The 24,109-nt window shown below is 40.7% G+C and overlaps 1 protein-coding gene across 2 annotated transcripts in view; it reads left to right on the top strand.

Moving 5' to 3' along the window:
* The first annotated feature begins 8,330 nt into the window (after positions 1 to 8,330).
* wnt7bb (wingless-type MMTV integration site family, member 7Bb) overlaps positions 8,331 to 24,109 on the top strand; it is a 31,638-nt gene continuing 15,859 nt past the window's right edge. Inside the window, exons 1-2 of one of the 2 annotated variants that reach the window (XM_042413066.1) lie at positions 8,331 to 8,959; positions 16,181 to 16,407. In XM_042413066.1, the coding sequence (XP_042269000.1) occupies positions 8,889 to 8,959; positions 16,181 to 16,407 (298 nt within the window). In that variant the 5' untranslated portion in view covers positions 8,331 to 8,888. Of the gene's footprint in view, positions 8,960 to 11,177; positions 11,520 to 16,180; positions 16,408 to 24,109 lie in introns of those variants that run through there. The other variant, XM_042413065.1, reaches the window with a different exon arrangement.

The raw sequence follows: 24,109 nt of genomic DNA, 5'->3' as shown, positions 1-24,109 counted from the left end.
ATCTTAATAGAAAAATGGCCTCAGATAACGTATTCATAAGGATTTAATCTCTATTTTGGAAAAAAAGGCTCATACAATGTCTCAGTGTGGTTTGGTTGCCCTTGGAACACGTGTTGGTATGTAAACTGATAGTTGGTAAGCTGTCATTGTCTCTACACTAATGTCACCAGGACAACGTTTTGTACATTTCCCGACAATGCAAGCGATTCTGTGTGTGACCCTCCTGACTCAGAATAATTTAACTGTCTTTCATAGTGTTTCCTCTCCTCTGGCTGCCTTCTCATCGACTGTCCACCCTCCAAGCACTACAAGAACCTCTCTGACCCAATTTAGATGTCAGATTACTGTTGTGGAGTCAAACAGGCAAACAAGCAGTGTGTGTGGCTGTGCAACAGATCCATCCAAACATTCCTTTGTGTATGCGAGGCCCCTGAAAGGTTCAGTGTGTGGCTGACACAACAAAGAGAACCTGTGTTTGACAAGCAGCGCGATGCCAGGCCCAACCTGAGGCTTCCAGACAAGCCAGGGACACTCTGAACCCACCTGAGGCTGGACGTCTAACTCCAGGCCACACAGACACAATGAAGACATACAAATAGATACAGAAGTCAGAATGTGTTCATGCTAGGGAGTAATCACTGGCATTTGTTTACTTTCTAATTCTGATCTTGTGACATATTGTGTGTTATTTCTTTTATGCTGTTAGTCTGTAACTCCTTGTCAGTAGAAGGATAATCAATTGTGATAAATAAATTAACAGGTCGTGGTCCAAAGAACTGAACAGTTTGTTGGATGGATTTATGTTTGGTGAGGTATTTTCAAAAGATGAAAAGACACCAAGAGTAAAACAAAACTGCATAAATTTAGAATGATAAAATTCAAATAAAGTATGAAGAACTATGTTTTATATAATGTGTCTAATAAGTTTGAATCTTTATGAGATCTGGTATTTTACCACTTAAAGGATATAGTTGGCGTTTTTCTATGTTTTTTTTAATGTGCAGAGCCAAACCAACAATGAATTGATCCTACTTACAAGTATTGTGCATTTATCCAAAGCCTGACATACCTCATTCCTCTCTGCTGTAGACCTCTGTTGTTATCCAAAAACTATTAAAAACACGTCAATGAGCCACACCGTTGCACTGGGCGATGTGTTCCTTTGCCACGGACTTTGAGAAATTTACAATGTAGTACAAAGTCAAGAAGTTGTGATATGTAACACAACAAGCTAGAGAAGCTCTGTAGATGGAACCGCATTCCCATACATGCGCAGTGGCATCTGCCTTATGCAGAACTACTCTCCAGAGACTGAAAATGTGATAGCTGTTATTAGTTTTTGGAGCCGTTTCTAAACAAACTAACGTGACCGTAATCTTCAGGGTGAAGGAACATGTCACCCAGTGCAACAGTGTGGCTCACTGACATGTTTTTAATAGTTTTTGGACAACAACGGAGGCCTACAGCAAAAAGAAATAAGATATATCAGGCCTTGGTACACACATAATACACAATTCTTTTTTTTTGTTTGGCTCTGCACATGAGGTTAACTGACAATAAGAAAAATATAGAAAATTGCCAGCCATATCCTATGATGTTGTAACTGGACGATATGTCAGTCTGAAAGAGGAAAAGTGGACTTCTCCAATGTGCCATCATATAGAAAGTGAGCTCTTTTTTGTTTTTAACTGTTCTTTTTACTGAGAAAGTTGATAAAAACAAAAAACATATACTTTTTAAACAAACAAAGACTGAGTTGGCAATTGAAAAATGAAACACATTAACTCGAGAAAGCCTGAAAGATTAGTAAAAAAGTTATTTTTTTCTTTCTCACTATGCTGCTCAGTGTAAGACACTTCTGATGAGTGTGAAAGTTCATTCCTTTAAAACAGTATTTTGAAAAAAAATCTTACTCAAAGTTCACCTGGTAGCTTTTTCCCAGAGCTTTTAACTATATCTCATGGTCCTCCTCAGTGAAGACATATGGTCACATAATGTCAGGCATTACAATCTCTTCCGCCCATATCATCTGTTATCATGTGATAGAAGTTCCACATATTAGTCACGTGATGACCACTGAGCAAACTCCACCCACGGAAGAAGACAGAGATGCAATTGAAAGCTATTGAGTGCACCTTGTGTAAGATTTAAGGTTGTTTTTTTTTGCTTTGTATCAGATGATGCTTTATTGCTATATTTTTACATACAGAGGTATCGTGTTGTCCCATGTAGGATGGGCCAAATGTTTGTCATGACCTGGAAATGAAAGTATCTAACTAGGACTCTCTTTATTTCCAGATTAATTAAAGGTTAAATAAAATAAGAAAAAAAGTAAAAATGTAAAAAACCCACATATAGATGTTATATTTTGCCCTTCAAAACTACAGGGAGAATGAACCATTGCATAATTCACCACAATGTGATTTGAAGGATGATTGGTCAAGCTAATTGCTTCCTTATATCAACAGCAAATCTAGCCTGCATATCATTTCACATTAGCCTTCCTGAAAGAGGCATCACTGTAAGGAAACATTTTTGTGCCATTTCTTTATACCGCAGTCTATCAGACCGGTATTATTAGGCCTCACTATACAGCTGCCAAGCCATCAGTGAGCAGGAGTGAACGCCACAGATGGCCTTTACATATTACATACTCAGTGTTTGATGTCAGGATGGTATATGAAAAGACACTCTGACGGTGCCAAAACAGGAAAACCACATTCTTATATCCAAACATATCAGGCCATTGGTATAGAAACCTCAATCTGCCAAATGCCATGCTGAAGATAAACAGCATGGATGGATTGAGGGGAATGGCATATGCAGGGATGGAGTAGATTGAGAATAGCCAAACACTTTTTTAAAAAGCTGGTGATTTATGCTGAGTTTATAAGAAGAATAATGAAAAAAGAAAATTAAAAGCAAGCAGTAGTAGGGCCTGCTTGTTTTTTGTTCATTTTGTAAATCTGGACTTCATTGTTTATCCAGGTTTTTTATTAACCCCTCTGTAACTGCGCAGAAAGCAAGAACGAGGACTACAAGCTTCCAATGGCTTTGTGAACTTGGTGTACCAGCTTCTTCTCGACAGCAAGTTTGTCTTCGTGACTGCCATTGTTAAGGATATGAAATAGCTATGAAATAGATAACTAATATCTCCATGACCTTGATTGGTATGCTAAAACACTATCAATTGCCGGAGGAGAAAACACGGGGCAAAATGTATCAGGTGCATTTCTGAAATTCTAGTTGATTTCTCAATGAACTTGGTCCTTGTTTTCCCAGTGCGACCTGGGGCCAAGCCTTCTCGGTTTGTGTGTGTCTTCACAAAAGCGAGCCTCAGAGTGTGCTTGAATGGCAAGGAGACGGAAACGCACGCTGTTTGAGCTAGGTGCAGTGCAAACACAGACAGTGCATGGGTCATTGTGTGAGACAGAGAGGAGAACGAACGACCCACTCGCACTGCAAACACTCCCAGCTGTTCAGAGTGAGGTTTGCATGTGTGTGTGTGTGTGCATGTGTGCATGTGTCCATGCACTTGTGCCCGTCCATAGCTGTGGTCAGATACAAATATGGGGCCACACCTTAAGTCAATGCTCTCTATTTAGCTTTCACAGGTATGTAAACTCTAACGCCAAAGCATGCATTTGATGTATCCGCAAAGTTTGCCCAAAAGGGAAGGAAAGTTAATACCTAATTCAGTTTTGCAATGTCATCTCATCCATATTCCTGCCTATTGAAGCAAAACATGCTCAGAACATTCACTAATAGCTCTCAGCCAATGAGACCAATATACCATGGAATCAGTGATGCAAGATGGTTATTTAAAGAACTATAGGCCATGTTGGAGTGCTAAGAGTATACTAGATGTCATAAAGGGAGCCCCAAACTTACTGTTTTATGTCATTTATGCTTTATTAATGCCTTTTTTCATAGTCAAGCTGCTTTTTTGAAAACAAAACAGCAATTATCCAGTTAAATCCCATCCAAAAGTGCCAAACTGACGTAGACTATGTCTGTTCTCAGACTTTTTCTCATATCCTCAGGCTTATTAGAGGGCAACAGAGAGTATTGCTTGTATTCGCTCCACTGCACACAAGGTCTGAGGCCTTTGCTACAGACACAAGCCATATGTCTGTCAGATTTTATTGTGAATGTAAATGCTTGGGTTCATTTCTCTGACTAAGGAGACTGAATGTGGTTTATATATTTTTTTCTTTTGCAAAAAGCAATCTTTATTGTTGTAGTTTTTTAGTGATGAAATTCATTGTTTCTGTATTTTCTGATCCTTGTCCTTAGCTTTGCTTCTTATCTTCTAAGTCAAACTGGACTGTATCCAAAAGAATGTAAAAAGCAGCAATAACAAATCCTTAATGCACTTCATTGCCTATCGCATGTCCCTAAAACACAACACACACTCCCCTTCATGGATGTCCCATTCTCATTCTAACTGACAGGCCCGTCCAAAAACTGTGTCACAATGGCCTCCTGTCCATCTGATTTCAATTCAAGCATCTGCATACAAATTGTTTCTTCAGAGCAGTCGGGCCAGTCAGATCTTTTGGAAGGATGAAGTGGGAACATTGATGTTATACGACTGGGCCTTTATAATGTTTCCTATGGGGATTAAGAGGATGTACGTAGCTGTACACAGTATATCAACTATGAGTTAGCATGTTTGTCAGGAGTCTGGATGTGGGTGAGCCCTTTCATAATTACTGTGAGTATTCTGGCTATTATGTCTATTGTTTCTGATGATTGGGAAGTAAGAGCTGAAGAGATTAATCCGAATCATAAAGTCAACAATGGATTACAGATAATTGGTGAATTGGCATGAATTGAAGTGCACTGACATCTTTTTCTGATTGTACTTTATTGTCCTCCCGGCACATTAGCAAATGTTAGTCTGGAAATCAGAAGTGTTTAAGAAAAAGACATAAACTGAGAAAATATATGACTAATGACAGAATCAGGACAGAATTTATTCCTCCCGAACTGTCGTACAGCAATTACTAATTGTATATTACTTTTGTGAAAATATACATACCGATTGACTGTTACACAGACACTGATGAGCCAGGTCTAGACACATGGCACAGTAGCAACATATCCTAATCTCAGTCATTCTCAGGCCTAGACTGAAACTGGACTCTTTTCTTTCCTCTAAGCCATTTCATTCATTTTACTGAGTGTGCTCTTGAATACAGACTACAGCTTTGGCGTGGTGTCCCAGACTGTCAGATTTGGGTAAACTGATCCTGCCTCCCTGTTCTGTCTCGGAGCCCTGGCCTGATCAGGAAAACACCCATGACAGTTTGGCTAGCGGCCTTGCTAAGAAGTGAGCCCCATTTAAAATAGCAACATTGCAAATTAGTGTTTGAAGGTTTTAACATGAGAAAAAACACTGCTCTCCCTTTGAGTTTCACTTCAAACTTTATACAAGCTCCCCAAGTGGTATCGGACACTAGCGAGAGGGGCCAACCCTCAGAAAACCTGCTTTCCATTGAGAGGGCATGGCACAGCATTTCAGCCGGGCCTAATCAGCCAGTAAGAAGCGGGCTGGGATACATGCGGACCCAGCATGGCAGATCTGCTTGCATGTGTGCACACACATGCACACAAATGAGCCACTAAGGACCTGATATATCAGTGAACATGGTGAGGAATTAATCAGACCACACCCTGTTTTCCCTTCCCACAGCTGTGACTGAATCAGAGGGAGGAAAAGGTCAAACCTATTGGCCAGGATGGGAGGACTGGTAGGGTTGGTTTAACCTCTGACCTCACAGTTAGATGTACGAGGAGACATCTGACATCCAGGCCAGAAAGGTCACTTTCTCTCTCATCGTAGCTCTGCGAATCCTCTTCTTCTGGGGCAACTCCCTTTCATTGCTTCATGTTCGCTAACTTAATCTGAGCTTGGTTAATCGAGGGAAGTGTTAAGATCAAGGAGAACAGAGTTAAAGGGAGATGGCTGATGGAAAGGGGGACTTTGGGAGTGCATACTAGCCATTTCCCCCCTCTTGCCTGGGGCCCAGTGTAGATGTGGTGGACCCAGCCCCAGACGCCACTCCATGGTTTGGCACGCTCTGCATTTCAGCCATCTCACTGTTTCCAGCTGAACCAGCTCCCATGCAAACACATGGGCAACTGGTGGGTTTTCTTATTTAGTTGTCGGTCAAGAGTACTTAATAATATTCAAAAAGACAGTGCGACATATCATCCCATGCTTGCCAAAATATGATCCCCTTCTCTTTTTTCCTTTCTTCCCAGCATTTTCCTCTCTACAGTTTGGGAAGAGTGCATGCAGATGAAAAGGAACAGATACACAATGGTGCAATCTTGAAAAAGTTTGGCCGACAGTTATTAAAGTAATAGAGCAGACTGAGAAGAGGGTAAGTAGAGAGCAAGGAGGACAGCGACCGCCTTTCACGAGACTGGAGGAGGAAATATTTCAAATACAATGGCCTGTAATGCAGCATAAAGCACAAGCAGTGATGTGGCGTATGACTTACTTAGATTGATATGTCCTCGCTGACCCAAATGCTCTCATCCTTGCCTCAGCTTTTTGAAGTTAAATAAACAGTGTGTCACAAGATCCTCCACATACCACCCAAGTGCTACAGTGTGTGTGAGAATCTCTGTGTGTGTCCGCAGTGCTTGTGTCTACGGTTTGATTTGTGAGTCGGTATGCATGTGTACTGTATATGTGGACACAGAGAGACAAATAGTGTGTATTAGCATGCACGGGAATGTGCGTGCTAACAACAGGCGAGCATGGATGTGTGTGACATGTCTGTAATGACAATGGCGGGTGACAAATAACACTGACGCACATTGTCCCTGGTCTTGATCCTGCTTTAATAAAAAACGTTGGTCCTTTGAACATTTTAATTAAACTAAACAGGACCATCCCCACCCAAGCCTCGACGATGAGCTATGTACATTTGAAGACAAACAAGGCCATCTTTTACAGGGTAGACATCAAATACATGTCTTTTTTATGTCACCGTGGGCCTGCATGTTGACTTTCATTATTTCTAAAATCCATCTGGAATTTTGATGGGCATGTTTTGAAGGAAAAGGCCTTGAAACCACAATGCAGAGATGTCTTGAAACAAAGGTCTCTGCGGTTTTGTCTGTTTCTCGTGGTCAACAACAGCCCGGCAGTCTCTGTGCTCAGATAGCTCATGTCTGTAATTTTAGTTTATGCCATCATTATTACAACACGTTAGCCGTTTTTCGTGCAGTTTCTTGGAAATATACTGCGTTGATGGTTTATGTGTTCTTTTAAGAAATTGGACTTGGATAATAACATTTAGAGGAGAGAAAGGGGTTCCTTAGATTTTTTTTTACTAGCCAGCCAGATGAGAAAAGTAGCCAGATGAGGGATGTTTGCTCAAGAAAAAAAAAATTAAGTGTTACCCTATTCCAGAAGATGTAAATTGTGTCAGTTTAAAAAAGCCGACCAGATTGGCCAGTACAAAATAACCTCATATTTATTACATTCTTCAAAAAATATTAGATTTTCTCCCTCTCTCTCTAATTTAATGGAATTGGGATTTTTAAAAAAGGAATCCAGGGTAAACCATGGTGTTGTTGCATGAAACTATTAACAAAAAGCTAATTACAAAAAATAAAGAGGTTAATTATAATTCAAAGTGTCACAGTTAAAAAAAACTCTCTTTATTCCCTTGTATTTTATCGTTCTGAAGCTTCCCATTTGTTTTATTTTACATTGAAACAGACATGAACTCATTCATGTTTATTCAGATTAAAATTTCATTCAGATTTGAAAGGACTGTTTTGTGTGCAGTACAGGTTTAATCTGTATAACCACACTGGTTCAACAGTGTCTAGTTGCCACCAGAGGGAGTCTTCTTAGTCAAATAATAGCTCCCAAAGGAGTTCTCTCTGTATTCTGAACATCTGCTCAAAATTCACATCACCCCAACTCAAGCCCAAGTAATGGGAATATTGATGTTTTGTTTATGTTGTTTTGTTCATGCACTGCATTGTTAATCACCATGACTGACAGGACCTCACTGACACATATTTTTCTTGACGCCAGTTCATTATTATCAGTTATTATTAGTCATGCAATGGTAATTTTTATTCATACAGCTGGAAAGCCGTTTCTAGTCTGTTTGAATTTATGGGGCTTACTGTTGTGGTGTAGCCCATCCGGGAAGCCCACACTAGTGGGGCAATGCCCTTGTTGCAAGCAACAAGATCCAGCCTAGCCTGAGGTAAAGGCCTATAAAAGGCCATTTCACTTCATTCCTTCTAGTTTTCTGTACAACAACTACACGTGTTGAGCTCAGTGTGGAAGCCCGTCCCATTCCCTGCATATCCATGCTGGAGGAGGAGGAGGAGGCGTGTAGCCCTTTTGTTACCTGTATTAGAGTACCTGGTTGTTGTAAGTTAGTAACATGGACTGAATTTAAGATGCCCTCAAAGAAAAGAAACAGCGAGCGATGTGCAAAGACTTCAAACTAAACAGGATTGGCAGGGATCTGCTTTAAGTGCAAGTAGTTCTTTTTCTACCTGCTATGCGCAGGAAATGGGAATAGTTAATTAGGCTCTACCGTGTAAGAAAGGACGAATAGGAGGCACTTCCTCCAAGAACTCATTCACCTTTCAAGTCCGACCCTCTCTCAAGTTTCATTTTGGAGTTCTTAGCCACTTTTCAGGTCGTCATCAGCATCTCACCTGTACTGCTGGACCATGGATTTCACACGGTCGAAGATTTCAAAGGCGCTTCAGCTTGATGTCGCGGAAAATAGGCGGTATACGTGCATCTGGAAGGGTTAGGAAACCTGCCAATGTGAACGGAAAGCGTGACCACTTAATGTTACAGTGCATGGCCTCTGGACTAAGTGGTAACGATCATGCACAAACCCCTCCGAAAGCGGAGTCTCTACGTGTTCCTGTGTTTTGGCATCATATACCTCAGACTTGGGTGAGTTTGTATTACCTGTGATTACTTGCGTAGACTGCTCTTCACATGCGCAAACCTGAGTATCAAATTCATTTCAACACACAAATAAACAATACAGGGAAGCATCGACTGCCCTCTGACCTCAAACCTAAGCATGATGTTTAAAGAAGTTTTGTTGCAGGTGTATTTAGGAAAAAAAGATTTCAATTGTTAGCCTACATCCAAACGCCTTTACCTGGGGAATGTGTCGCGCGTAAAAGTGGAAGATCAGGTCTCATGCCAACAGACAATATAATCGATTCGTATTCGCTGTCAGAGAGCTATTTAGTTCACCTCATGAGACTCCTTTGTCGCACAAGATAATTTGAGCCGCTGTCTCTGCTCCAGATTCAGCTCACTCCTGCATACCTTCATTAATAGCGGCAGACTGAGTTGTATTTCCACATTCCATTGCCCAGACGGAGTTTTTACCTGTTTTGCAATATCACCTTGATGCATAAACACAGCACTTCTATATCTCGCTTCTCTGCTGCCCCTACAGCAGTGCCTCTATTATGACCCCCAGCTAGACACACATAAGCATTATAACGAATTCTTTATGTCGAAAATCCATAGATGATGTTTTTGTTGTTCTTTAGTATTTCTGTCCACGCTGTGTATGTATGGGGCGATTAAAGGTGTACATTAGGCCTATTTGTGAAATGTCTAGAAGGTAAAAGAAGTTAAAAGGTAAAATGAGGATATTCATATTTTTACTATTGACCCTCTGTAAACGTATACTCATAATTTATAACTATAACCTACTTTAGTTTATAACTGCCCTAGGGGCCTAGTTATAGGCTAGACGTAGCCTAAGTATATGCAGCATTGCAGACCTGCTAAATGATGATGTAGATCAGGATGAACCAAAATCAACATAAATTATGTGAGCGTTTCGGGAAGCCATAACAAATGATTAACTAATAGTTGTTTACTTGGATACGTTTCATGCGTCACTACACTTGTTTTCTTGAATAACTGCAAGCAATTGCGCATTAAGAAAAAAAGTTATCAACTGAAATACAAGCTGCCACAGATAGTAGCCTACAGACTTTATAATTTTGTTTTTTGATGTATAAAATCCATAGGCTACATTTTTAAGAGTCTTATACTGAGTATTTTCGGAGATTCCTTCAGCCACAATGAACCAAACAACAACAAAAAAAAACCTGTCAGCCCTCCCTGTGAGAACCTCATGTGGAGTGAAGCGTGTAACTGACTTCAAGCTCCACAGATGCTCATATCACATGACAGTTGTTCCAAAATGGGGGGAAATTCACCTATCTCCGTGTTTACCAAGCCCGACCAGTTAGCTCATTCCGTCCATCCTTTTACTCTGGCTAAATCTTTCATTGTACCCCCTTCATTTACAAGGACTGGAGCCTGCAGGTGTTGAGTGAGAGTTACGATGCTGAGGCGATAAAAGCCCTCCACTCACTAAGCTCTGCGACAAAATCTCCCAAGTATTTTATACCTATGCTCAGATCAAATCTCGAGCGACAAGAGTGCTGGTTTTTGTACAACTTCACCTTTAGCAAGCCTTAACTGCGCGGATATTATAATACAGTATAGCAGCAGATGAATGTACGGGATGACGGCCATCAAATACCATCAGAGCGCACCAGACAGCCAGACAGAGCAGAAATATTATTGACGCCTATAGGAATATTACAGTGTTACCACAGAAAATAATAAAGTCACTGAAAACGTAATTGATTGCCACAGACTTGTATCTACAGAAATATTATACTATTATACAGAATACTTGCTACAAGAGGACATAATCTATAAAGGTCCCAAGATAATATGAATATCATAGAAGATAAGGGGGAGAAAAGCTTTTTTTCTCTTTTACATACCCATACTCGTGTTATAAAGACTTTTGTGCGTTGATATGACACCAACTTGTTGATTCAGAATGACGCATCCTGCCAAAGAAATGTGCTGATATTTTGCACATGGAGCTGTGATGATGGTGTGAGACTCAAGCAGCCAGCGTCTATGTTTGTTTATTTTTGGCTGGATGGTGGGGTGGGGTGGTGGAGGGGAGAGGGGTGATGATGAATGAAACCTCCTGAACGTCACCCTATTGTCCCGTTGTGGCAAAGTGGGCGGATAGCAGTGTCTCCCTGCCCAATGGCAGGCACGACTCTCATGAGAGTGGAGAGAGGCACTTTTCTGCCATGCAAAATCCCTAAAACCATCATCATTCCGGCTCGGGAACCCACAGTACTGTGTAACAGCCTCCGCCGCTGAGAGATGACAGAGCCAATCTCAGCGCACACACGGCCCTGGGAGCTTGGAGCTGCGTAGAGCCACCGCACCAAAGACAAGGAGACGCACACCACCTCTTTTTGATTTTATGCGAAAGGGACTTAAAGCTGGGAATTAAGGGAGTTTTTTCATCCTGTCCGCGTCGTCTCACTCAATCCGAACGTGGCCATTTGCTCAATGTCATCATGATCATCTTCTCGTCGCGCAGTGTACTGCTGTCAGTCTACTATCCACAGATCTTCCTGATCCTGACGAGTGGCAGCTACCTGTAAGTTTGAGCCAATTAACGTGGTCCTTAATTAACTTCAGAGAGTGCGCGCGCTTATCCTCAGCAGCACAAAGACGCACGGGTTTGGTTTTTCTCCTGTGCAGCCTTCATGCCGGATTCCGGGGTATATTTCTTTTATTCCAATCATTAAACGCCGGTTCTGAGATAATCTTTTAAAGTTATCCGCGTTCAGCGATTGGAGACCCAGTTCAAATTGTTTGTATACGGTCAACAAACTGTAACGACACGGAGAGCAGACGTAGCAAAAGTGCAACTTAAGCAGTGCATTTGATTTAATTCTAGGATATTATTCTCATACTTGCTAATGTTATACAAGCGTAAAACCCCACAGAGAATACTCACCAGTGGAAACATCACCGGGAAAATGATCCACGTGGGAATAAACTAATTAGGTGAAAACCCGAACGCGCTAATGTGCCGTCTGCGGGCGGATGAACATGCCCTGTGAGTAAGCAGTGATGATTTGTATTTAGCTGTCGTATTGCAAATATTTTGCAAGATCAGAAAAATAAAACATTTTGGTAACTGCTACATGGATTCATTTTGGCCACAGAGTGGCAGAGATGTTCAAGACAATTGGATGCTGAGATTCTGCCTTTTTTTCCTGTGAGGAGAATTTATCACAATATGGGCACTTTTTACGCATGCGAGCACCGTTAACCTGTCAGCGTGTGAAAGATTATCTCTGTGCATTACCTCATCTCCGGTTAATGCTCAGTATGTCGATGTTATCATTTGAGCCCACATCTTAAAATATCTCCCTGAAACATGCACGTGATTGACACTATAATACGCTGCGGCTTTGAATTAAACGAGAATTATTCTTGCAGGAGAATACTGGCTTTCTTAAACCTTCCAAAATAATTACTCACCCATGCTCCTTCGCTCTTTCCTCTGCTGCCCGGAGACCCCAAACCTGATGCTGAAATAGATGTGGTTTTTGGTTTTCAGTTAAAAGTGGGCCACACTGCTATGTATAGTGATGGCTTGCACATTAAAGCTACATACCATTGTTTGTTTTGATTATTTAAGTATTTTCTGTCGCGCATCAACCACGAATGTATGTTTAATGAGAATATTTAAATAGGGATTCAAAATAATGCATTGCCCACTCCTCAAAACTTCAAAACGGATATTTTTGGCATGTAAAACTGTATATTGATCTAATTTATAGAGCTTTATGGATTGCAAATGAGCCGTCAGCAAAACGATCTGTCCTTGTAGAGCTTTTGGACCATTGCACACTTCACACTTCAATATCGAGGTATTTCACACGTAATGTTTCAATAGCAATAATCTGATCATTTCTACTCTGTTCTGCTTATATTTCACTTTTCCAACACGTGTGCATCTTCGGATATATTTCCAGACAAATGAAAATATGATTTACATATTAAACAGCTTCAGTGTATTACTCATCATAAGCCCTTGTATTTGTAAATGGACAGCAATGAACAGGGAAATCATATTCGGGAGTAAAATAACAGTTAATTTCCTACTCTTGGAAAAAGAAGAGCATTTATTCACTTGACTTAGTTAAGTTGTGTCTGAGACATTTTGTGAGTGCATTCCTCGGTAGAAGATGCATTCCTAGGAGCTTTATAGTGTGTCAGTTAGGTTCAAAGTGATCCATGTGATGGAGTAGGTGGCTGGGAGCACACTCTATGCCATGATGTAGAGTGTAGTTTTTCTTAAGGTCGCACTACGCTGTGATGGAAGCTGTAAACTCCTCACCACTGATACTGACACAAATTCAACTTTTAGCCAAGGAAATTAATTTATTGTCAGGTCACATTGACAGAGGCCTCTGTTTCTCTAACATTTAATGTTTAGTGGCATGCATTCCATGTTTTGTCAAAAATATTTGAACACTATTAAGAATAGAAAATTGTGTCACCTTTAAATTTATAAGTGAAGCGGTAGGTGTCAAAGTCCTTTTTGATCAATCTATCCAACAACTCAAGAAATTTGAATGCATTCACAGCAAAAATGCACAGGAACACAGCAACATCGTTAACTTACAATTTTGGGTGTGAACTGTACAGTACTCTATGTGTGCATGGCTCAAACGTGGCAAAAATGTATGTAACCTGTTGCTTAGCAATTAACATAAAAACTCAGCTCATCTCACAGCTCTATATCACAGCTAAGCCAGAGTTGAATGACACACTGCACACTTTCTATCACTTTATTCATTAAAACATTATTTTATAAGATATGCCAAACCCCATGTTTTGTTTAAACTTGACCTTTATTAATAGCAACTGCCTCAGCTAAACAGGCCAATTCTGTGACATTAGTAAGTGTTTCTGTGGAAGGTCTATCTGATGGTAGATACGTGACCGTGGGTGAGCTGTCCCCAAGCCACTGGCGTACACACAGAGTATACGCTAAGCAAACAGAATCGTATTTGTGCACTTTGATGATGCAGGGATTTAAAAGCTTAGCTCTGGAATTCCCTGTTTGGTGTTGTCTGATGGTTTGGGTTTCCTGTGGTAGACTGTGATTCTGTGAATTAGCAGGTGAATGACAAGATAAGAAGGAGCCAGGAGGGGAGGATAAGAAGTGTTGTTTGACACACTTGAAAATATCAGTGTGCTGTTGTATTAGCTCTTAAGCACACTGTAATATCAGTAACATAAATGACTCAAATGTATTTTATTGCCTCTGGATTTGTATAAACAAAGCAGTTGAATTCACTGTCAAAGTTCATTACATAAGAAAGTGAATTTTTCCAGCTGCACATTACTTATCTTAATGAGCCTGAGCCTTCGGTTCGTATGGACTGGATGTCACCGTTGCCATGAACAACCACACATACAGCAGAAGGTCACAGAGGGTCAGAGGAGTTCAAGCCTGTTTAACAGCAGAGAGAGAGAGCAAAGAGGATTTGAAACCAGCAGCAGGCCTGTATGTTTACTGTAGACAGTGAATGCACCTGACAAATTTTCTCAAAGAAGTTTTTTATTTTTATCTTTTGGAAGTTATGACCTTTAAATGACAGTTAAGTGTAGTTATGCTAATATTTTGCAGGATGAAAAGAATTATGTTTGTTGTCTCTTTAACCGCTTGCTTATGGTTCCCTCTCTTTTTTAGAAATACAGATCCTGATATATTTACTTAAATGGGATGAGCTCAGCTCAGCTAGCTTTTGTTTTTAATTTAAAGATTAGGTTTTACAAAATCAGCAGTATACACCATATCACTTACCCTTTTATATACTGTGGTATACGCTTATCTGACTGCAGTGAGAAGAGCAAGAGAAAGTGTGTAGCTCTCAGCTTGGTAACAGATACTGCAGTTAGGATTTATTTGAACTTATGTGTTTGAAATTGAGATTTATGTTTTTCTGTCTTTGTGGAAAAACCTTAAGCAACCAACGGAAAGGGAGCACGGTTGTCCGAGAGCAATTTCTAATCAACGGTCATATCTTTGTTCTTAGTCAAGGGTCTCCTACCAAGATTATAGTGAACTCAAATCCACAGGAATGAGTCTCCTCTGTTTCTTTTTCTGAATGTCTCTCCCCCTTCACCCGTTCTTCCTTTTCACCCCTCTTACGCCGCCGTCGCTTTTCTCTGTCACACAACTTGCCTGCGTTAGTTTGCCCCGTTTGTGGTGAAGCCTTTGGAAGTCGACGTCATACTTCAAAGCTGGCGTTTGCCTCCACACTCATTTATGGCTCCTTGTTCCTGACTTGTTTGAAAAGTATGTATCTACATGGTTTTGATGGCTATAAACAGAGTCGTGGAGAAAGTCAGCGCTTTGTTTAGTTGTAATCTGTTTTGGCTTTCTCAGCGGTTGCAAAGCCATCTTTAACATATGTTTTGATATTATCACATGGAGTGATCAGATGTGATGAAGTTTCCCTGAAGAGAGCTGAGAAGGAGGGATCTCATTTACTAAAGAGCATTTACCCAGTCTTAGGATGTGGCTAAAGTAAAAGCAGTCTCTCATAAAATTTATAGGCAGCACTTTACACCCTGAATAAGTTTCCAGCACATAATTACACAAATCATAAGAAATAATATTTTCTATGACATTTGGTTAAAAAAAGTAAGCCCTGCATCTACATCACATTACACTGAGCAAGTGTATAGACTGTATTTGCATAAGAGTTAAGTCTGGCAACTATTCACACCACTAAGTTACCTAACAATTAACACAAAAACCCCAATTCAGTGCTCAAACTACCACCATCCAAACCAATGCGGAATGGCATTGTCAGTAGTCAAATAAGCATCTTGTTTTCTCTCTCTGGGCTGTTTTAGCAAGTTTCCCTTTTCCCTGTTTTTTATGATTTATGTTGGATTAAGTTTTCAGGTTTTTGATTTGCCTCTAATCCATTAAATAGCAATATTTTCATGCAATACAGCTTTCACTTTACTGTGGAACGTGCATCAATCACTGGTTGAATTGAATCCCATTCTGGAGAGTCTTACATAAGTGAGTCAGTCTGACCATCCTCTGTAAGTTCTAACTGAGTGTGTTTCTGTGTGTGTGTGTGTGTGTGTGTGTGTGTGCGTGCAACCCTGCGTGCATGTGTTTGTGCATCTGTATGTGTTTTGTTTTGTGCGTCTGTGTGTCAATGGGTTTGTGTGTATGACCGCATGTGTGGTGGTGTGTTTCTCTTATTTTGGCAGGGCCCTGTCCTCAGTGGTGGCTCTGGGTGCCAACATCATCTGCAACAAGATTCCCGGGCTGGCACCTCGCCAGCGGGCCATCTGCCAGAGCCGCCCGGACGCCATCATTGTTGTGGGCGAAGGTGCCCAGATGGGCATCAATGAGTGTCAATATCAGTTCCGATATGGACGCTGGAACTGTTCGGCGCTGGGAGAGAGGACAGTCTTCGGTCAGGAGCTGCGAGTAGGTCAGTCTGGGTTCTATTACAAAAGGGAGAGGGTGCAGTGTGTGCTTGTGTTTGTATTGGTGTGTTTTCCTGTAGGGCCGTCCTTGTGAGAACCAGTTTGAGCTTTAGCTATTTTGAGTGACAATATTTTTTGTGATGTAATTTCTGTCAGTACTCACTTATTTAACGAACAAGTTTTGTTTAGTGTTGAACTTTTTCAAGTTATAACTATTAGATTTAGATTAATGTAACCTTAGATTAGTTTTAAGAAAACATCCTCTTTGAGCTTTGGTCAAACTCTGGGAACGTTCTTTTAAATAAAGACCCTAAAATTTAAAGAAATTCTAAAAATATCATGCAAATTAAATGTGCATATGTCTCAAATGATGCACAAAATTTTACAATTGATATATTTTTGCAACCTAAAAAATTTAATCTTGGGTTTGAGTATTTCCTTTAGTATAAGTGTAATACTGCTGTAACAAACAAACAAACACCAGAATATAAACCATGTAAGACATTGTTGTATAGTTTGGAAAAATGTTTTTGTAATTTTGAAGCTATTTAAGGAGTAATTTAAGGGGAATATCTGTGTTTATTAGGATAAAGTTAGAAATGATGTAAGGGATAATATTATTAAGGAATACTATCAGTGGAAGGACTTTACGAGTGTGTGTGTGTGTGTGTGTGTGCATTACTCACAGTCGATCATTAAATCAATAACTGAACACATTTGAGAAAGAGATTGCAACTTGGATGTGTTGTTTATGCTGTATACAAAGCTTGTTTTTCGCTGCCTGTGATCACCGATAGTCATTTGGTAATGATAATGAAACTGACAATGATAATATCCGTGACTTTCTTATTGAAGAGGGAATAGGAGTTGCATAATACGTGTTTCGAGCCATCCTATTGTCTCAGTTTTAAGAAACAGTACAAGAAGAGTATCAAAAATGTGGTACCAGCCCCCGACCCTCTGAGCCCCATGAAATATGGCTCTTCACAAGCCAAACCCAAGCTGCACACATCACACAGTCAAAACTCAAACCAGCAACACACAGTCTCTTTGACTCTCTATTGTATAACCATTCGTGTTGGCATTGCTCAAGAGGACTTCATATACTGCTGATTCCAGCCGATCTTAGTTGTCCTCATTTCAATTGACAATGTTGTATTTCTCCAGCGCGCTCTGGTTTCTGTTGATGTAGGTTCTGCAATGAGCCTCTTGGTTAGCAGCATGCCGACCATTGCTGGCTATGCCAAAGTTATGGAAAAGCTACCGAAAGGCACTGGAGCCCTAATGGGGAAAACGTATGGTTGAAAAATGATATCGCAAATGAGGAGACAACTAATGGTGTTATTGCAGAGAACGCTTGTCGTACCAAAATAGATGGACACATCTGTTGTTAATCGGGCTAAATTGGTTGTGTCCATGCCTGGCTGGTTCATGAAAGTGTGCACATACATGCAGAAAAAAGACCTAAAGCAGACAAACATTTACATTTACGATGCTTTTGTTTGAGAAACTTGGCAGTCCGCAAAACCCCTTTTGCATCGCTTTTGTTTTACAGGGACTTTTATATATTTCCTTTCATTTAGAAGATGCTTTGTTGCCATTACGTTGCGGTTGGGCTGCGCATTTAATCCAGTGGCTCTGTTAACAATCACTCCTCTTAAGGAGTAGCTGAATTAGCTCCAGCTCCCTTTCCAAAAGCATTTTTTCTTTGTTGTGAATGTGGTGCTTTCTTTTGTAATGGAGCTCATGTTGTTTTCCTAAACACTCAACATCCCCTTTCTCCTCCTTTGGGTCTGTTCTTTTTTTGCCCTTTTGAAGGGCTTGGTGATTGAGGAATCATATTAGACGTGTCTGACATCATTCCTTTAGATGGTTCATCTGAAGCATCTGCGTGCCTCCTTTGCATTCTGTATGACTGATGTTAGTGTTTTTATACCTATTACATTGTTTACCTTAGCAATTCTAATTCACACAGTTTTTTTCCTCTGATAGGGCTCAGTAGGCATAGCCACTCATCTTTGCATGTCTGATGCACATGCAGTTGAAACATTGCATGCACAGTACCTGTCAAAAGTTTGCACACACTTTCTCATTCAAGGCAATGAGAAGGTGTGTCTAAACTTTCTACTGCCACTGTATGTATCTGACCAGTCAGGATGAAGCCATTCAAGCTCTGCTGCTGTAGAAGGCCTACAGTTGCCTCACTTCTCTTCCACTTTTCTTCACTAATACTACATCTACATCCCATTCAGTGATGGCGTCATGTAAATATCACACTCGCTTTGCTCTTCTTGTTTGGTTTCCATAGTGGATCTGCACAAATAAATGCTTTATGCACCAGCGCTGAGCACATCACTGTTGGTGTCCAGTACTGGCTGAAGAGTGATGACAACTGGGCCTGCCATGATTGTCCTATAATGATAGGACTTGGTGGTCTGACTTAGCTCATGTGGTGCCTTCTCAATAAAGTTGTCCAATGATGACGTTTGCTTTTAGACTAAACTGGACCTTGACTCTGGCAGATCTTGTTCCCATGAAAGATTTGCATAAACATTTTTTATTTGTTTACATTTGTTTTTGATTAACAACTGTTTATCGTATATTATTATATTTTCTTATTTTTGTTCCACAAGATAATCAGTACAAATCAGTAGCTATCTTGTCATATCGTCACACAATATACAGTAAACGGAAAGCAAAATTTTACAGCTTCACAGTGTGACAAATATTTTTTGAACTTCTTTTCAGTTTCAGCACCTCTGCTAATGTTACCTGATAGGTGAATTAGTGGAAGTGTTGTTCGTTGTTGCACATTTAAAGTAGTGAGAATGGCATACTGATGTCATACTGAACAATTGCCATACAGTTTCAGACTCAACCGCAAATTTTTAGGGATTTTTTTTACAACCTGGTTAATATTCTGAAGTTTTGGCCATCATTCCTACAGAATTATATTTTATTGATCTGGGGAGCAGCTTAGGGACCTAAATCTGAAACGTGAAAGCACCTGACATGCTTGTATTGTCAACTTGTAAGTGCACACGGCTGTGGTCATAAAGTAGCATATTTCAATGTTCTTCTGCCTTTTCACCTTCAGATAATCTGGTTAAATTGGAGATTTATTTAAAACCAGTGATTGCTCTTGTTTCTCAGGCAGGTGGACTCAATTTTAACGTGGTGTCCAAAAGGTTGTTAACCATCTCTTGTCTGATGCTTAAGCGGAAGGATGAGAGAGATTGTCTGGTGACAGGCTCAGGTTCCTTCCTGGGTCTCTACACAGAACTTAAAAGAGACCCGTGGATGAGTGTGAAAGATGTATTCTACTTCTCTCTTACAGAATCGCCGCATTGTTAAAACCAGCCTTGTGTCAGCTGTGCCAACTATTCCTTATCTTGTCCTTACCAGAAGCGACAGGTGAAGCATGAAGATTATTCCAGCTGATTTTTGATTGACTGTGTGATAATCTAAAGCAAATTTAGGCTTGTGTCAGGGAACAAGTCTACTCTCCATAAACAGTCTGGTTATGTGGAGAGTAGCAGTGTGCCCTGATGTGTTCAGTTACTCTTATTAACAGCATGTTTTTGTGGCAGTGAGAGTAGTAATTAAGCTTTGCCCTCAGAGGGTGATGCCTGTGTTAAATAGAACTATAGTTACACAATTTAATCCTAGTTTGCACTACAACTTAACTAACTTCTCACTACACTTAGATGCCCACGAAAAATCTGGCAAGAACTGAACTGAACTTTTTGTGGATGAGCAGTCAGGTAGCTGCTGGCCATTTTTATGGTTGCATGGGGTCATCATGGGGTGACTGCATAAGCGTTTAAAGAGGGTTTCACTCACTCATAGTGTCGATATGTTACCGTTGATTGATGTTTAAGCTTTTTTTGTCACAATTGTAAAATTTTGGCTGTTCTCTCAAAACTTTAACCCAGCAATTAGTCTCATTTGTGACATCAGCACCTTGTACATTGCTCCTTGATACAGTAACATGGTATTGTAAACTTTGGGGGACTAGTCAACATTTCATTTTTTTTTACCTGTTATCAAGCAGTGGGTTGTATCTTCAAAGGTTTTTTGTGATCTCACAGATACTGTCTCCCTGTCACAGACTTTAGAGGGTAATGTGTGTTGCAATCTGTGGATATATTAGATTCAAACATTGGTTTGGTCAGGCAAACGTTTTATCAATCTGGGCAGATAGGAGATAACTGTGAGATTACAAATATACATTTACAGACGCAACCCACTCCTGGATAACAGTTGGAAAATAACATTTTGATTTCCTACAGAAGGTTTCTGTTGGGGACGCCATGTGGTCAATGCACGGAGTAATGTACAGAGATCTTTGGTCTCAAATGGGGTTTACGCAGCTAAAAGATATGCTTCACAACTGGGAGTATGTGATATGCTATTGCGTCCTGAGCCAGTGAGATTAAGCTCTCCACTGCTGTAGGTGGGAAGGCTACGGGTTGTGATATGACAGCGTTCGTTCAGTTTAGCAGTGTCCCACTAGGTCATCGTGGGAGACCACAGACACCACAGCTACTGCAGAACTCTCCTGCCAGTTAGACACTGTGGAAAAGTGGGTGATTTAGCATTGTCCCTCAACACCTTATTGTCAAACTGCCATCAGCTTGCACATTACATCCTCGGTTGTGATAGTTTCCAGTGTTTGTTGCTCATCATTGAAGATGTATCCACGTCTGTGTGTATTATGGAATTCTTTAGCATGGCATATGAAATCATGGAATACACCCCTTCAACAAAATGTTCCAATCCCTTCTCCGAATCTTCAAATTCCCACATCATCATAATCAAGTACAGGGGAAAAGCTATTCCCGTTCCGCTCCCATTTAAGTTTTTCATTCAAATCCCCCAAATTATGAACACTAAACCTTTCCCCCCGCTCTGTGATCCAGTCTTAGTTTTGGACTGGAGGGAGGAGATGTCGGCATTTTTTCAAGAACTAAAGATCAGCCGACCACAAGTCTAATGCATTCTCTCTGTGCTGCCTGCTCTTGGAGGCAGTCTTTCTGTTCTGGAGCTGCTCCATGGTATTACATTTGCTTTCCAAGAGAGCACACATTAATAGTTAGGTTATTGAGCATTACAGAGCCTGAGATATCTTCATTCAGCAGAGGTGATTCGGTTTCAAAGTCTGGTCATTTGATATTTATTTCACTCTTTCACTGTAAACAGAAAAGTGTATTCAGTTCAGAAGCTTCTGCTGGCACCTTCTCTGTTTTCTGACACTTTGCTGAACACAAGACTTGAGGGTAGATGGACTGATGGAAAAATGAATGCATCCCTATTCTTGTTACAGCTTTATCCCTCAACAGTTTCTCTGTTTTGCAAAGAGCATTGGCTGCCTTATTATACTCTAACTGACAAATTGGAGAACAACACCATAAACTCACAGTGAGATTTGAAACTGGCAATTTAAGTGTCTCTGTTTCCTCTGCAAAAGCAGATTTAATAATCTTCCCCTTGTGCCCTGCTATGCTGCTGGCATTAGTTGGTACCTTCAGTTTGCAGAAATGTGGAATGAATTATCCTGTGCTAACAGAAATGGGTGTTATTGAGTGGCTTGTCGCAGTCTATTAAGAAGCAATAATAAAATTAGAGACAGATCCATCAGCGAGTTAGGAGGAAAGGAGGGGGTTTCAGGGTAAGAATGGCAAACATGGTCAATCCTCACATCATAATCCTTGGCCTGGTTTCGGCATGAATCATTCTATTTTGAATATTCCTGTCAAGACTGATCCCATGGCTGTGATTTGTTGATGCCATTTTATTATGCATATTTGAGTGCGTTCACCCACGCGTGAAGTGCATTGAAAGCCCCATGTGGTTTCTGTTACACATCTCACATAATAAGCTGATGTGTTGTAGATCCAGCAAGTGATCTCTGCCCCATACCTCAACTTTAACACACATATATGAACCCCCTTCCCCTCTGTTGTATTTATTCTTCAGCTCTGCAGTGTTGAATTCATGTTTTGGTAATCAGCTGATTTATTACAGTATACTTGCACTTCTTTCTTTAATGCCTTTTTTGACTCGGAAAAGCTTCATCTTGTGTATCAGACATTCTTTTAGCTAAAAACCTGTAATAGGGTTGCCCCTCACTTAAAGAACCTGCCTCTGAGCACCTTACAGCTCCGTTCAAATAGCAATGCACTTGATGTTGGCGATTAGAGCTTGAAAATGGACACCTTTCAGCGGCTACACTCAGCATCAAAGGCCAACACTGGCCCCCTTGTCATAAAAAGGCCTGCTCTGGTTACTCTCTGTTTGACTTTCCAGCCAGTTTGTCACCGTTCTGATTCATGCTTTTCATCTGAAAGAGGTTTCTTGTTGTGCCGGCAGTGAAATATTACAAAAGTTCAATCATTCTGCCTCTGGCTCATTGCACAAGAATGGATGCAGCACTTGAGCAGGTGAGCCTTTTGCTTCAGAGGGAATTCTGCTGTGTATTATTTCATAGCAATGCCAATAACCCAGATTAGAATGTATCTGTTCTTCATAGACGACTGGATCTACATGCTTCAATACAATTGCAGGCAAGACGTTGTTTGAAATTAAACGGCTTTACAAGTCTGCCTTACTCTGTGACCTACATTGCACCTCTTCCCCTTTCTCTCATCTCACTCACCTCAGATAGGAACTGAATTTTTGCCCCAAGCTCTACTTCATGACCAGACACTCAAAGGCAGACAGGATAAGCATAGGGAAACGGGATGAGAAATGTCTTAGCGAGCTGTATCCTAATAGTTACCAAAAACAAGTGGAACTTTGATGGAATGTGGGAGCTTAAAATGAGGAGAGGTTAGAGAATAGAGGGTGTGTTGTTGCATGTCTGTATTTTCCCATCATCCCTGATAGTACCACCTCCCAGCCAGTCCCTCCCTACTCCGTCTTTCACCCATCTCCTCTCAGAAGCTCAGTGTGGTGAAGGCAGTGGCCGATCCACCTGCCAGGACCGCAGGGCTGCAGGGGCCAAACCAGCGTCTAGTCAGATAAAGGATGTTTAAGTCAGCAGGTTCATTGAAAACCACTTGGGTGGAAAGAACTCCCGGACAGGCACATACTTGATCAGGAGCGGGAGACGCAGGACTCCTTCGAGCAGAGCTCCCTCTCAGTGGAGGGGAAAGGTCACTGCAGATAGACAGAGCCAGACATAACTCAGTGCTGAGGTTGGTTTTTATATTACCGGTGTAAACACTGGAGGAGGATAAGTGCAAAGAGGATGTGGTTGATAGAAGTTTTTGGATTTTGGCTTAGTTTTTTACATTCCATACCGTTTTACAAAAACTGAATTCAGTGAAGATTGAGGGTTTGGAGTACATTTATGTTCAGATGCGGCATGTCAGAGACAATTGATGCACTGGATTTTGGTTTTCATGTCTCTATCTTTTCTGAAAAAGAAAACAAAAGCTGAAAAACTGTGCGTAGTGTATTCTTTTGACGATCAAATTTTCATGAAACAGTTGTCCGTCTTTTCCGCCAGAGCATTTGGCCGCTACACTTACTGAAGAACTCCTTAACTAACGTCATAACAGAAGACAGGGGCCTCACAGCGTTTATTTGAGACTGTAATGAATAAAAAAATTTATGAGTCACATTAATCACAACTATTTCATACAAAGGATCATACAGTTGCAGCCGTAATTAATAATTATGGTTCCCACATTTTATTTGTTG

This window comes from Thunnus maccoyii, chromosome 5, assembly GCF_910596095.1.
Source record: "Thunnus maccoyii chromosome 5, fThuMac1.1, whole genome shotgun sequence".
Lineage (NCBI taxonomy): Eukaryota > Metazoa > Chordata > Actinopteri > Scombriformes > Scombridae > Thunnus > Thunnus maccoyii.
This window is presented reverse-complemented; position numbering and strand designations above follow the sequence as displayed.